Source organism: Podarcis pityusensis (assembly GCF_964106645.2).
Source record: "Podarcis pityusensis genome assembly, chromosome: 17".
Classification (NCBI taxonomy): Eukaryota; Metazoa; Chordata; class Lepidosauria; order Squamata; family Lacertidae; genus Podarcis; species Podarcis pityusensis.
In genome coordinates, this window is record NC_138042.1 from 2929119 (window position 1) to 2946253 (window position 17135).

Below are 17135 nucleotides of genomic sequence, written 5' to 3' on the forward strand. Positions count from 1 at the left end.
ACATTCAGCTGAAATGTGTATCACCCTGTTTGTTTCTAATTCCTTGAGCCCTGACCACAAAAAGTTTACTCCTTTCCTGATGTTGATCCTAAAGGCTGTTCCTCAAACAGCATTCAGTGCTCTCTACAACAGAGACTGGGATGACACACCTTTCAGCTCAGCTGGTAGCATGAATGGGGAGTTCCCAGAGACTGAAGACAGCAGCTATTTTGGAGGGGAGGGAAACCCCTCTTACATCAGAAGGCAAGAATCTCTATAAATAGCAAGAAGGAGGCAGATTGAGGTGCTGGGAATGTGGATCTGAGACTTTCAAAGAGCAAAACATTTAACCCTTGTATTGGCTTGATACTTCGAGCATTTCATTCTACTGTGCTCTAGTGCTGCGTCTTATACAACTGGCTCTGGAATCCCTGCCTGGCACAGATTACAAGTGACCTAGATAATGCCAGCTGGACCAGCGTCTCCCTTTCTGAGCATTCCTTCCTGCCTCAGCTGCTGCCAGAGTGACCCTAAAAAATCTGTGAGGCCAAGGCTTCCAGCATCACCAATAATAATAATATAATAATAATTTTTTATTTATACCCCGCCCTTCCCAGTTTAAAAACCACGCTCAGGGTGGCTAACAGCAAATATAAAACATTGATTAAAATGCGACTTAAAAACAGCATAAAATGCAGCATCAATATCAATAAAATTCTAAAATTTAACCTGGCATCCTTCTGTCCAAGGTTTTTTCTAGGCCAGCCCAAGGATTCCTTGTCTGGCACAATTCTGTTGCTTGTACTTTAATCTATATCCCAATTAATCAAAACCCTACCATTTATTAATTTATAGAATTTAGGGAGGTCCCTCCCAAATCTATAACAATATATTACGAGAAATGTGCATGAATTGCATGCAACTTTTCATGTGAACTTAGGACTTCCGGGTTGGCGCCATCGCCGAATGGCGGACTCCCTCCGAGCTCCGGAGGGAGCCTGCTCGGCAGGGGCTGGGTCCTACCGCACCGGCGATGCGGGGACCCTTAAAAACCACGGCCACGGAGGCCGTGGACATGGAGACTCGGCTGGCACCGCTAGCGCCCTCCCGACTCGTGAAGGAGCCTTTTTAAAGGCTACGGATCGGGTGCCGGGGAGAAGCGTGGTGCTTTGAGTCCTCTGCTATCCCTGCCGAGCGAAGCCGCATGCCATCCGGTGGAGAGCGCTGACTTCTTCCATTGAAAATTCGGACTTCTTAACAACAACCCGTGAGTAATTTGGAAACCGGGTTCAAAAGGAGAAAAAAAAGAATTTTTTTTTTCGGACTGGACACGAGCGGGGGGGGATCCAAAAAGGAAGTCAGTCCCCCCCCCTATTGTAAACCTTCCAAAACAAGGATGGGGAAACCAAGGTCCAAAAAGATTTGTATTGCTGATAAAAACTAAGAATTCCACGATGGGGAACTACAAGAACTGTGCTGGAGGAAGAATTGAGGGAAAAGGGAAACGTAACCCCCCCCCCCTGGGAACCGGGGTGATTGAAGAGAGAGCCTGGTGAAAAGAGTCGGAGATTTTGACAGCTGTCAAAGTAGCTGTCAAAGTCGGAAAGCAGAGAGGATTTTATTATGAGAACTTTGCTGGTTAAATTTGTTACAATTTGCTATAACCCGTTAAAACTTGGATACAAAATGGCGAAAACATGGATAACAATTGGACTTTTGGACTAGAGAAAACAAAGTTACAACAATCCCCCTAGAGGAGTTTCGGGACATTACAAAGATGGTCGTAAGTGGAAAAATACCATTGGAATTTTACAGGACTGGTTATCTTCTGGGAAAGCTGCAAAACGGAAATAATATTTTGTCTACAGGGTGTTCAGCTAAAGGAGACAATAGAATTTTCTATTGAAGAAAGGAAGGGACTGAACGCAAGTTTTTGTTCCTGAATAACAATAATCCCTGCAGAGTTACTAAACTTCTGAATTAGAACGTTTTAGCAGCGGAACAAGAGGAAATTGGACTACAACTTGGAAAGAACAATGGGGGGAGTTTTATTAAAGATTTGAAGTTAAATGTTTTAAAAAAATAACTATAAAAAGAAAAAGCCAGCAAGGAGTTGGGGGAAATAGGTGATTTATGGACTTTAAGAATTCCAGGCAGATAACATGGTTTGGTGGTCAGGGGGAAATTAAACCGGGGACAGGGGGGGGAGAACTAAAATCCAAAGGCTTGTCACCTTTTTTTTCTGAATTGGCTCTTTTTCATCTATTATACTTTTCATTTCTTATTTCTTATATTTCTATTGTGTGGGGTGTCCTTATTATTAAAAAAAGGGAAATTGTGGAATGAAAATGGGGTGGGCCCTGGGGAGAGAACTTTTGTTTTTTTTATTAAGGGTATTGATGAGGAGTGTATAAATTTTAAATTCGAATAATGGTCTAAACAAATTAAGTTTCAATTAGAACTGAGAGCTTGTGGAGCCAACAATATGAAAGTGGAATATGGTAGGGGTGGGGGAAGGGGGGAGTCCCGGAAAGTGGATGTATGAAAATAAGGCTTTGAATGTACTTTAATCTTTACTTTCTGTATTTTTGAAAATTTTAATAAATATTATTTAAAAAAAAAAAACTTTTCATGTGAACTTCCTCCCTCCCTCCCTTTCTTTGCAAACTTATGAAGAAATGGGGCAAACCGAACTTAAAATTGGGAAAAGAAGAAACAGTGAGAAATGGAAGTGATAGATTTTCCTATCCCAACAGTGAGTTGTGTTATAACTGTTACGCTTGCTTGCATCAGAGGTAGTTTCAGAGAGCGTCAGAGCTTGCTTCAAAGAGAGAAATTATGGGGAAATCATGGAAATTTGACTTAGTCGCTACATCCACATAAAGCTCAATAGTTCAGAGTCTCTCTCACACACATACAGGTTTAATCCACTCAATCACAAATGTTCCATAGTTATTTTACTTCTTTGGGGGGGAAACAGTTTGGAAAACATTACTGAGGAAAACTCCCTCAGTGCTCGCTGATGTAGAGTGACTGTATACCCTGCTAGAATTACAGCTGTTCTGTAATTATTTATAAAGCTATTGCCACTTTATAAATTATATACCATGCTCCTTTTTATTTTTGTCTTAATAAGTTTGTATTAATTCTGTACAGGAGTTTGAGCTATTACAATATCTCAGCTGTTGCGTATTCTTTGTTATCAATATTTCATGTTGTATTTATTAAACTGGTATTAAAAATGACCCAGGTATCCTAGATATTGCCAGAGGTTATAATACATATTGCCAGAGTGTAACAGAGAGGCTCCGTCACATGGGTGCATCTACTCAGGACTTCCTGTGGTGTGAGCAAAATGTTATAAAGCCCTCCAGAGTCCTCCATATGTTGCTGGATTCGAACTCCATTCATGGCCACTGGACATGCTAGCTGGGCTGATAGGCGTTGGAATTCAACAACATCTGAAAGACATAATATTGGCCACACCTGATCTAGAGTATGGGCTGATAGGTTCCTGGTAAAAACAAGCGTTTGACCAGGACACCTGAAAGGATACATTTTGTAGAAAAATATGTATCTGTGTGTGTCTGTGTGTTTTTGATACTATTCTTCAATACTATTCTCAAATGATAATAGCACACTCTGGCAATACCATGCAGATCTCCGCAGGGAAAGAAGCAATACAACCCAGAGGAGAAATAAACTTCTTGTGTAATATTTTTTTTACTGAGGATGTTGGTGGGCATTATTGTCCATCTGGTGACACTCTGAAATGTAATCCTACATTAGAACAAACATACGGTAGTTTAAGCATGAAGTATTTATTTCCAATGAAAAATATGTTAACTCCCATCTTCTCCCTAGTACAGACAGTGACTGGTTTAGGAACGTTGGAGATAATATTAGTATTGGCTTTAATTTCATATTCATGACCTTCTGTTAATGTCTTGGGGTGGCTTTTACAATAACAAAATCTTTCTATGGATCTTAGGGTTTCTTCATGCAACCATCTTGTCTGCTTTGCGTAGGGTGCCATATTTCAAAAAGTGAAAATCTGGACACAAAAGTTGTTGAGCTTGTTTTGTTTTGGCAGAAAAAAGTAAGTTTTTGAGCTATTTTGGGGGGAATTCACAAAAAAAAATCAACACTTCCGATATGGGCTGCCATATGCCCGGATTTTGCCAGACATTCTAACTGATTTCTGAAAATTCTGCCTGGATGCTCTTTTTGGCAGACACATCCTAGATACATCCAGGAAATTCTGGACGTATGGCAGCTCTAGCTTTGTGGGATACATGTAAAGCATGACCTTACATTCCTTTTTTTAAAAAAAAAAAATTAAATTGATTTTCCAATAAAAACAGCCAATCAACATATCCGCATCATAATCTTTTTTTAAAAAGTTTTTTATTTATACAACAAGAAAAACAAACAAACAAAAAACACAAATACCAAATTACACACAACTTACAAAAATAACCATAGACACATAATATTCTTAGCAGACAATAAAACATCTATTGGTCTTAACACTAAAGACCCAACCTCCCGTCTATTCCATACTTCAAATTCATATTACTTATTGCCAATACACATTTTTTTTTCATAATTAAACTTATTCTCATTAAATCTAATTTCTTATATCTACCTTGCAACTATTACTGAAGTTCCTCAAATGCTGCAACAGAATTTAAACTACTATATTTATTTTTCAGATATTCTTTAAAAACCTCCCATTTAGAAACAAATTCCTATCCGCATCATAATCTAATTAAAAACAATAAACTAAAATTTTAAAAATGACCAAAGACCTTACATTCTTTATACTCCAGTGGCCATGTGTCCACAACCCACAGTCTGTTATAGGTCCTATTAAAACATCTGCCGAAAGCATTAACATATTAATTAAATGTTTATAAATGGAGTTAACAGAGTTAAAGTGTTGACAGTAGTGAACACTGGAGTCTCTAATGAACACAACTGATACTTAAAATTAAGTGTCCCTCACCCTTGACTGATTCTCAAGTCTGTAGGCAGTGTTGTGCAATTTGTGTGTAGGCAAAACTGAGAAGCTTTGTGTATGTGTGTCAGAGAGAGACCAAGGGTGGCACAGAGAAATGGACCAAAGAAACGCATGCTGTGCATTCTCATGACAGCTTCAAGGAGCTGAGTAGCATCTCAGAGTCTGGGCTCAAAGAGTCTCATAGTACTTGAGGTTTTGATGTTGAGTCTCTTAAGACTGTTCTAGTATTATTTCTCCTGCCTCATCAAAGTCAGCCCTCTGACCGATGAGCACTTGCCATTCTGCCCCACTAAGGAAGTGAAAGCTTTATTGCTTTGGTAGGTGCTGGAACTGAACTCGGGCAGGAAATACAACTGGGTTAAAGGTTAATGTCAAACCTTTCTGCTCTGCCATACGTCTAAGCTAGTTTCAAGCCACCTTACATGTTTGCAGAAATGGTGTGGAGGAGGGGCATGGTTTAAATCAGAGGTAGTCAACCTTTTTATACCTACTGCTCACTAATGCATCTTTCTTGATGGTAAAATTTCTTTACCGCCCACCAGGGCTTGATGGAAGGAGGATTCAGCTTGTGCGTAGAACCCGCCCACCGAGAATCCTGAAACGCCCACTAGTGGGCGGGAGGGACCAGGTTGACAACCCCTGGCTTAAACAGAACAGGTTAGGTTTGATAGTGCTGAGATACCACCATGAGTTTCTCTTAGAAATTTTGGTGAATCAGTTAGGATGACTCTGCTCTTCTCCACATTGAGGTTTGGAGCTCTCAGCCACATTGACAAGCGCCTCTTCCATAAGCACAACTTTAGAAACAAGTAAAAAGAAAGTTTTTGGTGTACTTTCCCCAAGTCCATAGTATACAACCATCAACATTAGCTTGTGAATTTATTTTTAGAACACAAAGATTAATACCATCTTGGGGAAGATTTAGCAAGAAATTCCACAGAATTTTTAAACTAATGAAGCCAACTGTCAATGTATTTTTATTTAGGAAAGTTTTATTTAGGAAAATGGGGCAGGGGATAAAGGAAACAAATCACATAGACTTCCAAATAAAACAAGGAAGTCAGTTAAGATTAGCTAGTTGCATCTTACCTACTTAGGCTTCAGAGCTTAATTCCTTTCAGAAAAAAATGGTCTGAGAGAGGGTTAGTCCCTTTGGTTAACCCAAGCATTTAACTGATCTGCGTAGTTCCCAAGGAGATAAAAGGCTTTGGGGTGATTCACACTAGTAAAAGCCAAGCTACTTCCTTAGAATGTGGTGTGGACCAATGATAGAAGGAACTTTATTGTTGATATCAGGGAACAAAGGAGCCCATGAGAAAGTTACTTGGAGATTGTTCCACCATTCTAACAGATTTGCATTTCGAACATAAAAGAGCTAGCCAGGGGTCAGCAAACTTTTTCAGCAGGGGGGCCCTTGTGGGGGGCTGGACTATATTTTGAAAAAAATAAATGAACAAATTTCTATGCCCCACAAATAACCCAGAGATGCATTTTAAATAAAAGGACCCATTCTACTCATGTAAAAACATACTGATTCCCGGACTGTCTGTGGGCCGGATTTAGAAGGCGATCGGGCCAGATCCAGTTCCCGGACCTTAGTTTGCCTACCCATGAGCTAGCCAGACCACTCCAACTATTGGAAAAAAGGATTAAACTGGAAAAGTTGATGGAAAATAAAACTGAAGAATTGCTTCCATGCTGGGGTCAGTAGGGGTCTAGATTCCCAGATGAGTAGGCTCTGGTCTACTCAGGCTCAGAGGGCTTGGTACAGGGCATTCATACATCAGTACAGAAAGATACTGACTGTGGATCGGGGCCCCTGCATCCCCTGCCTTGCAATCTGTGGACAAGAGCTGCTGCTTTTATGCATCTATTAACTTACCCTAGCCTACCTCACAGGGCTGTGCAAATATAAAGGGTGGTGGGAACACATGTAATCTTGAGCTCCTGGGTGGAAAAAGAAGATACGAATATATGCCACACAGCCCATAGTGAAACTATGGAATTTGCTCCCCCAGGAAGCAGTGATCGCCACCAATGTGGATGGCTTTAAAAGACGATTAGACAAATTCATGGCTACTAGCCATTGCTATGCTGTGCCTCCATGATCGGAGGCAGTATTTTTCTGAATACCAGTTGCTGGAACTAAGGGGGCAGTGCTATTGTGCTTCTGCCTTGCTTGCAAGCTTCTCACAAACATCTGGTTGGCCACTGCAAGACGGTGAAGCTGGACTAGATGGGCCATTGGCCTGATCCAGCAGGCTCAATGTCATTCACAAATCATATAAACAAAGCCAGAAAAAACAGCCTCATTGTGCTAACTGCAGTGTTTCATATTCCTGATACTTACAGTAAAAAACTCAAACAAACCAAAGGTTTGCCAGTCCAGAAAATAATAACAAACAAAAACCACTCCTAATTATGTGCAGTTTCACAACTTCAGTGTCTGAACAACAAATTCTCAGCCTCGTCTACGTTGTGAATATAAAAAGGGAGAGGAGAAGACAATGTACACAGCCTTGAGGAATTTAGGAGGAAAATTAAGATACAAGTATGCCGCAAAAGGGAGCAACAAATATGTAGAGTTTCACAGCTCTCAGCCACCCCCCCCTCAAAAATACACATTTTGCCAACCTTGTTAAACAAAAATCCTTAAAGTACACTCTCTGTGGGGTAGAGAGGCTGCAATATCACAATGTTTTTTCAGTAGGAAGGAAATCTCCTTTATTTCAAGGGAGTTACTTCTGAGTAAAACATACCAAAGCTAACCAGTTGTGTTTTATTCTGTAAAGGCAGTAGACTTGAGGAACGACATAATGTGGATATGAGCAAAGTGCTTAAACAAATATACCCCAGTATCCTGCTCCATCCAGCTTCTCCTGTTGCTTCGGGAGGGTCCCCTTCTTGTGTCCTAAGTGGAGGTGGTCAGCATTCCTTCCTCAGGTTGCTTAGCAACAGTGATTAAGTGATTGGGCATCCTTAGCAATAGATGTGCTAAAGCATTAGAGTAGTCTTCACACTCAGTTTTATGATTTTCTTTGGAAATTCTTGTTTGGTTTTTTTAAATAAAAAAATGAAAGCTAATAGACTGGACCCTCTATTGGCATGGAGCCTTCTTTATTTGTACTCCCTGTACCCTCCTGTCAGCAGCCCTGCAGGGAAGTTAAAAGAGATCAGGCCATTTAATGTGAATCATAGCCATGCTAGTTCTTTCTTCAGAAGGAAAGCACTGCTGTTTGATGCAGTGATGCTTCTGAATGCCACTCATTGCAAGAGTGGAGAGTGCTGCTGCACTCAAGTTCTGCTTGCAGGCATCCCATAGACATCTGGCTGGGACTGTTTAACACAAATTGTATACTACTTAATCATCAAAACTTCTAAACAGTTTACATAACCAGATTTCATCAGTATTTTAAATTTTAAGTTATATGCAAAATTTGTTGCTATTGTATAATAGAAAATTCTATTACTATTATTTTTTTAAAAAAATAGCAATAAAATCAGTGTTTAAAGCATTTGGAACTAAAAAATTCAAAATATAAAAACTTCAGTTTTTAAAATATACATAATAAAAATACTTGTCCAGTTCAGTCATCTTGTCTCACACAAGGGTTGGCTTGAAGCGGCTCCTGTGCCACTGCCAGGAATATTGTATAACCAACATTGGAACTGAACTTTGCAAAATCTAAAGTGCTTGTTTTCTCAAGATCTTGGAAGCCTCATAGGTGGGAGATCAGTGGAAAGCCATTGGAATGGGTTAAAAACTTTAAATACCTAGGCATCCACTTCCAATATAACACTTTCTGGAAATACAATTGTAAGCTTGCACTTAACGGAGCAGATACTCTAATGTAAGCACTGATAACTGGGAAACACTGCCCTGTGAGCACTCCAACTGGAGAACAGCCTTTATCAAAGGTGTCATGGGCTTTGAAGACTCTCAGACTCAGGGCAAAAGGGAGAAATGAGCTAAGAGAAGGCACCTTTGGCAAACCCTGACCATGATCAACTCCCACTCAGAAACCTATGTCCCCACTGTGGAAGGATGTGTGGATCTAGAATTGGCCTCACAAGTCACAGACTCGCTGTTCATGGAATCTTACTCAGCTACGAGTGATCATCAAAGAAGAAAGAAGAAGAGGAATGCATCCAATCCAAATTTCTGTGCAAAATCCTGGGGCTGCCAAATTGTGTGCCATATGCAGCCATGTTTCTGGAAACTGGACAAGGGTTGCTGGGAACCAAAGCGTGGCTCACCACAATAAAATTCTGGCTCCGCCTACATTTCATGTCCAACCTGTCGCCTTTAATTTTCAACATGCTGACAGAATGCCACCACTCCAAATGGTTAGCTTGCATTGAGAGCAAAATCAAAACCTGTGGCCTATCACTCAAGTCGCTGCTTTTGCTCCCACAGTTGGAAGCATTCCAGACAATCAAGCGCAGAATCCTAGAGACTGAATTCCCAACCCTCAGCAGCGCAGGCAATAAAATCTGTTCCCCATTGGGGTTGGGAATTCCACCCTCGTTTGGCCAGGACACTCTCTGTTTACATCACCTTTACAATTCTCACCTACGCAGAACTCTTTCCCTCACAAGATGTAACATCTTACCAGCTGCAATTTTGCAAGGTAGATTTTCAGAAATCCCATATTCTGAAAGATACTGCCCTTGTGTCACAAAACAGGTCGAATCCATCACACACGTTTTATTTTATTGCCCATTTTATATAAATATATGATAATTATTTGGCCCCCTTATTGAAGGAGGGGATTTATTGCACTGACTCTTCCAAGGTGTCTTATCTGCTGAATAATTGAAGGAATGACATTGTGGAGAATGTGGCAAGATTTTTGAGTGACGCCATGAAATTACATTACCATGGGTCCTAAGAGTCATTTTCGTACCTCATGATGTCTAGACAGTTTTATCCTAAAATATCTCCTGCTATATTTTGTTTATTGTGTTGTGTTCCGATCTATGTATACGATGCACTTTCTCTGTGCCAGTAAAGGAGATTGATTAACATGTCCAATGTACGTGTATGGGTAGGCTTGCCTAAACAAAAAACTGCTTTAGCAGGTGCATAATAATAGGGTAACACTTGGCATTGCTGAATGCTGACTTGCGTTCCTGGCTTGTTCAGAATTGTAAACATGAAACTTAACTAATTTACATGATACATCATCTGATACGTTATTTTACTTTTTTGTTGAAAAAAAATATATGATAATAAATAGTACCTGTGCCCCAGCTAAAAGGCAGGATGCTGTTGTGTGCCAGGGGCTTGTGGTCTAATACAAGCTCTCTGAGGAAGTGGCTGGGTTCCTGCTCATAAGTGGAGTCTAACTGGTTGGGTGACTGCCAGATATCAGCAAGGACTCCCCCTGCCTCCTCCCTTCACTATACCACATGAAATTAAAATAGCAGTTTCCAACCCGCTTTGGCAGTTGCAGGAGTTCCCAGAGTTATTTAATTTAGTACACAGACTGCAAGTGTATCTGTCCATGTGCCTTAGTGAATGAATCTTCAGTGAAGATTTTGCCAGAATGCATGAAGAGGAGGATAGCTGTGTTGATGTGCTAACCACTCAGTGCTGTTTTGCTAACACTGAAAGGAAAAACAGATTATCATAGCTTACAAAGATGAAACCATTGCTGAACTGTACCACCACCTCTGATATTAGTGGAAATTCAGCTGTATTCATCTGGTATAACCAGAGATGGATAGCTCTCTTTCATGTGCCACCATTACCGTTTTGAGAGCACAGCAGGCTGTCTTCCATTTGTGAACAAGCAACATCCCCTCTCTGTAGTCTTGCGTGATTTCTGTTTGTTTGTTTTTTAAATGATATTTATTAAGGTTTCAAAAGAAGGATACATAAATAAAAAGAGAAAAATAGAAAAAAGAAAAATTCAAAATACAAAAAAAAAAAAACCAATTAAAAACAATTCCATCATTTCATCGCTTCTCTTTCATTTACTTGTTTCCCGGACCTCCTCATACCTCCCTTTTTTGTATTCCAGTTCAATTTATTAGTCCAGCAATTCCTTTCCCTCCTTTTTAATCCTGATCCTTAATCTTAATATATTATAGCATTAGGTTTTTACGTATTGAAAATCCAATTTTTCCATATTCTTTTATACCATTACAGCTAGAAACCACTTAACTTCAATCCAACATCATTCTAACATTCATTAATTTTACAACATTTCTGTAAGTAGTCTTTAAATTTCTTCCAATCTTCTTCCACCGACTCTTCTCCCTGGTCTCGGATTCTGCCAGTCATTTCCGCCAATTCCATGTAGTCCATCATTTTCATCTGCCATTCCTCCAGTGTGGGTAGGTCTTGTGTCTTCCAATGCTTTGCAATAAGTATTCTTGCTGCTGTTGTGGCATACATAAAAAAAGTTCTGTCCTTCTTTAACACCGATTGGCCGACTATGCCCAGGAGGAAGGCCTCTGGTTTCTTCAAGAAGGTATATTTAAATACCTTTTTTAATTCGTTATAAATCATCTCCCAGAAAACCTTAATCCTTGGGCACGTCCACCAAAGGTGAAAGAATGTACCTTCAGTTTCTTTACATTTCCAACATTTATTATCGGGCAAATGGTAGATTTTTGCAAGCTTGACTGGGGTTATGTACCACCTGTATATCATTTTCATAATATTCTCTCTTAAGGCATTGCATGCCGTAAACTTCATACCTGTGGTCCACAACTGTTCCCAGTCAGCCATCATTATGTTATGTCCAACGTCTTGTGCCCATTTAATCATAGCAGATTTCACCGTTTCATCCTGAGTATTCTATTTCAACAGCAAGTTATACATCTTTGACAAAATCTTAGTTTTGGGTTCTAACAATTCTTTTTCTAATTTTGATTTTTCCACCTGGAAGCCGATTTTCTTGTCCAAATTGTATGCCTCCATTATCTGATAATAATGAAGCCAGTCTCGCACTTTGTTTTTTAGTTTTTCAAAACTCTGCAGTTTCAATCTATCTCCATCTTGTTCCAAAATTTCCCAATATTTCGGCCATTTGACCTCCATATTGAGCTTTTTCAGAGCTTTCGCTTCCATCGGTGACAGCCACCTTGGGGTTTTATTTTCCACTAAATCCTTATATCTTATCCAAACATTAAACAATGCTTTCCTGACAATATGGTTTTTAAATGCTTTGTGTGCTTTGACCTTATCATACCACAGATATGCGTGCCATCCAAATACATTGTTAAAGCCTTCTAGATCCAAAATGTCAGTGTTTTCAAGAAGCAGCCATTCTTTCAACCAGCAGAAAACTGCTGATTCATAATAAAGTTTAAGGTCTGGCAGGGCAAATCCACCTCTTTCCTTTGCATCTGTTAGTATTTTAAATTTTATTCTGGGCTTCTTGCCCTGCCAGACAAATCTAGAAATATCTCTCTGCCACCTCTTGAAACAGTCCATTTTGTCCACAATTTGCAATGTTTGGAACAAAAACAGCATTCTAGGCAATACATTCATTTTTACCGCAGCAATACGACCCAGCAGTGAAAGCTTCAAATTTGACCAGATTTCTAAATCTTTTTTCACTTCAGCCCAGCATTTTTCATAGTTATCTTTAAATAAGTTCCCATTTTTTGCTGTCATGTTAATCCCCAGGTATTTAACTTTCTTAACCACTGTTAAACCTGTCTCATTCTGAAACCTCTCTCTCTCCATTGGTGTTAAATTTTTCTCTAAAACCTTGGTTTTTAACTTATTCAATTTAAACCCTGCAACTTGACCAAATTCTTGAATCAGTTCTAAAACCCTTTTGGTACTAGATTCTGGCTCCTGTAACGTCAGTACTAAGTCATCTGCAAATGCTCTCAATTTGTACTGTTTGGCTCCGACCTGTATACCTTTAACCAACTGGTCCCTTCTTATCATATTCAGCAGAACCTCCAGGACCGATATAAAAAGCAATGGGGAGATTGGGCAACCTTGTCGTGTCCCTTTTTCTATCTTAAATTCTTCCGTCACCACATTATTTACAATTAATTTAGCCTTTTGTTCCGAATATATTGCACTTATACCATTTTCAAAACCTTGGCCTACCCCCATACCCTGTAGGTTTTTTTTCATAAAAGTCCAAGAAACACTGTCAAAAGCTTTCTCCGCGTCCACAAATATTAAAACTGCCTTAGTATTTATATTCACTTGTAATTTTTCTAAAATATTAATTATGTTTCTCATATTATCAGATAGATGTCTTCCTGGGAGAAAGCCTGCTTGGTCCTTGTGTATCTCTTCCACTAAGACTCTTTTTAATCTTTCTGCACTGCTCTGGGAGAAAGAAAGCAACGTGATCTTCCAAATGCTGCTTCTCCAGCTTTATCTACAAACAGCTTGAATTTCTGCTGCAGTAATTATAGCCTGAAGATCTAGGCACTTCCTTTGGAAGACCTCCCATATTTTTCTTTATCATAGCTGCCAGATTCCCCTCCCTGTGAGGAAAAGGGAGAGGTGGGTGGGGGGGTTGGATGGAGGAGGCCTTTGTATTAGATCTACCTGTGTGAATTTTGTGGTCTGCAGTGTCCTGTATCTTTCCATGTTCTAGGAATAGATTTCCTGTATGAATATTGTGCTGATCTACTTATCAAATCTGGACAAAAATTAGTGCCTAAGCATCAGTCTCAGGATTTTCTTCATCCCTTCAGAACTGAAGAGAGAGCTGCAGGTAGCTAAGTACTTGGGTGTCTGAGCAAATTTTCAGCCCTATTTCAGTCTCTGGAAGTTACCGTATTTTTTGCCCCATAGGGTGCACCGGCCCATAGGGTCACCTAGTTTTTTGGGGGGGAAATAAAGAAAAAAAATATTTCCCCCCCAGGCACGGGGCTAGGGCGGGGGAAGCCCGAGCTTCCCCCGACCCCAGCCCCCAGAACAGGCTGCTATCCGCAAGCCTTGGGAGCCTGGCAGGAAGTCGCGCCGGTCTCCCCAGGCTTGCGGAGAGCTGCCTGAAGTCTGGGCTCCAGGCTTCGGGATGCAGGCAGCTCTCCGCAACCCTGGGGAGACCGGCGCGACTTCCTGCCAGGCTCCCAAGGGTTGCAAAGAGCTGCCCGAAGCCCGGGGCATGCTCCGCTGCGCTCCCCAGGTTTCGGGCTGCAGGCTGCTGTCCGCAAGCCTTGGGAGCCTGGCGGGAACTCCCGTGGGCTCCCCAGGCTTGCGGATAGCTTCCTGAAGCCTGGAGAGCGAGAGGGGTCGGTGCGCACCGACCCCTCTCGCTCTCCAGGCTTCAGCGAAAGCCTGCATTCGCCCCATAGGACGCACACACATTTCCCCTTCATTTTTGGAGGGGAAAAAGTGCGTCCTATAGGGCGAAAAATACGGTATTTTCTTTGAGCTCCTGCTGCCTGTTACTTCATCTTCTTTGCCAGAGCAGAAAAGTTTTAACAGGGGGTGAACCAAGCTCTTGAAGAACCAAGCCTTGTAGTTCCTCATCGTTATGTCCTCCCTCTGAACAGTCAAATGGAGGGTGGGGAGCAAAAAAAACCCCAACCCTGGTTTTTTAGCAGGGGAGAATGGAACATCAGCTATATAAAAAAAGCAGTAAAACATTTTCTGTACTAATTTTCTGTATGGGGCTGTACTCTTATATGATTTTTTTTTTCACTTTCAAAGATGAATAGAAAGGCAGTGATTTAGGGCTGGTGTTTATTTACATTGTTTTTGTTGGGGAAAAATGTGTTCAGTTCTTCCAATACAGGAGTATGTTGTCCTAAAGAAGGCCTTCCTGGTGCCCAGTACAATGGCTTCATATTAACAGTGCAGGAGATGTCTGCAATAAATCTTAGGAATTTTTGAGGCTCAACCCATTAATAGCCCATAATCATTTTGTGCTACACCAGAGTGCTCAAATTTCTTGTTTCTATCTACTGAATCCCCAGTAGACTGAGACTGTGCTCCCAAAAGATGTGATGGGTGGGTGTGCTTTATAAGTGTTGTTTTGGCTCTGTGCTGACTGTAGCTGTAGTTGGATGAATCGTTCCAGTGCTTTTTTCTTTTAAAATGTTTAGGGGTACTCTCATTTTCCTACTCATATTGAAATACTGCCTCTCAATGAGGCCAAACTTAGATTCACAAAATGTTTAGGGATATGTGTACCCCTGCGTCCCCCCCCCCAGGAAAAAAAGCACTGACTTCACCCATACATCCTTTATCTATTTTGCTCTGAGGCATACTTAGAACTAATGTGAGCTTTTCTTTCCCTTGCAGGGAAGAAAGATCTGAGGACCAAGACTTACAGAGTCCCAAGGATAAGTCGCCAAAAGCCAAAAAATTCAAAAAGGAGCGGAAAGAGGAAAAGCAGCATGAGCTTGCACAGCCTTCTGCAGAACCAGCTGAAGCAGGCAAGGCAGAGATGTCGGAAGGAGCTGGGACTGCTCCAGCTGTACCCGAAGCCTCTGCATCTCCAAAACAGCGCCGTTCTGTCATCCGGGACCGTGGGCCGATGTATGATGACCCCACCTTGCCGGAAGGCTGGACCCGCAAGCTTAAGCAGAGGAAGTCTGGTCGCTCAGCGGGGAAGTATGACGTCTACCTTATCAAGTGAGTGACAGTGGAGGATGTGTATTGCTCACAACATGTACTGCTTTTCAAGGCTTAAATTGAAATCAGTGCTTAGGTCTAGTTCCAGAATTTGATTTGTGCCATGCTTCAGCCCTGGAACATGTGGCAAGAAGTGCTTCTGAGCATGTGCAATGCCTTCTTCTCCCCAGTAAGTAACCATAACTAGTCCCCACACTCTCTGGCCTTCAGGTCTGGGAGCATAACTTGCAGACCATAGCTCTTGCTGAACATTTGCTTGTTGTGAGCTCAACTAGTTGGTACTTTAATTCTATTGAATCCCACAGTGTGAGTGTATGTGCATTTTAACTCCCCTGTACCATTTCAGATTGCAGGTGAAGTTAACGTCATTTTCCCCTTAACATTTACCTTCCTTACATTAATAATTTCCTAAAAATGGAAAATTAGTACAGCTGCCAAAGTCTCTAAAAACCTACTGACAGCCTAAGCATACTTTCTGCTTTGTGTTACTTTTGAAAAACTAATTTTGAATCCATGCACTGAATGAAGGGGAAGTTTCAGCCATCGTCATTTGATTAAAAAAGGTAACATTTTTCTTTTTCCTCATGTTTGCCTGAAAGCATTAGAAAGACCACCTGCATCCATTTTCTCATAAAATCTCTGCTCATTCCCCATCATAGGGCTCAAGCACAACTCTATTTGCTCTGCTGCTTCCCTTGAACTGAATCGGACCAAATGGCAATCAGGTTTTCTGTGGAATGTCATTTGTTCTGATTCAGTGGTAAAGAACGTGTCTTCCAGGGGAAAGCTGCAGAGCAAATGTAAAACTGCTTGGACCTGTGCCTAGAAAGCACAGGATAAGTGGAAAACCACTCAGACCCATCCTTTTCAGGCATGGGACAAGCGAAAGTGTGGATGAGCCCCTAGTTGCAAGACTAGGATTCTAAGTCCACCATCAGGCTCAGCATACATAGGAAGCTCAAGCCATAATAATTGGTCTCTGTAGCCCAGTATTGTCTGTGCAGACTGGCAGCAATTCTCCAAGGTGCTTCCCAGCTGAAGATGATGTGATAGCACCCAGGGCAGTGGCTAGACAGATTTCTCAGTGAGATTCATGAGCAGGGTTATCCCTGTTATCTAGCAGTGGAGACTGCACATCGTTAAATCCAGCAGCTAGCCTTCCTGTGACATTGCACACGAAACACATACACACACACACCATTTTAGAAGAAGCTAAATTTACCCAGCAGTGATTGGCTGTCCACTGTGACAGTCAGGAAACCACTTCCCTCTCCCACTGAATTTAAAGTGGGAGGAAAGAAGGGATAGGCCTGAAATAATAAAGCATCAGATAAACTTTTTTTAATCAGATAATATACCAGGTGTTTGTAGGGAAGAAACCCCAAAACAAAATTAACAAACTAGCTGTCACTCTCCTTCCACCACCCCCCGCCCCCTCCAGATGCCAGGTACAGAAGCAAAAGTGAGGAGAAACAGAGCCTAGCCTACAGAAAAGCAATCAAACGACCTCACACCCTACTTCTTTCTTAAGTATGTTTGTTACCAATCTGATGGATTTATTGG

The 17135-nt window shown here is 41.1% G+C and overlaps 1 protein-coding gene and 1 long non-coding RNA gene across 4 annotated transcripts in view; one reads left to right on the plus strand and one right to left on the minus strand.

The window, feature by feature from the left end:
* The window catches only part of MECP2 (methyl-CpG binding protein 2), a 94903-nt gene that overhangs the window by 67514 nt on the left and 10254 nt on the right, over positions 1–17135 (plus strand). For 2 of the 3 annotated variants that reach the window (XM_080987324.1, XM_080987322.1), the window contains exon 2: positions 15240–15572. In XM_080987324.1, coding sequence (XP_080843450.1) covers positions 15385–15572 — 188 coding nt within the window. In that variant the 5' untranslated portion in view covers positions 15240–15384. Of the gene's footprint in view, positions 1–3970; positions 4079–15239; positions 15573–17135 lie in introns of those variants that run through there. The other variant, XM_080987323.1, reaches the window with a different exon arrangement.
* Positions 1–17135, minus strand: part of LOC308466536 — a 47481-nt gene that overhangs the window by 11412 nt on the left and 18934 nt on the right. Inside the window, exon 2 of the long non-coding RNA XR_013980870.1 lies at positions 16795–16882. This is a non-coding gene — a long non-coding RNA (uncharacterized lncRNA). The remainder of the gene's footprint in view (positions 1–16794; positions 16883–17135) is intronic.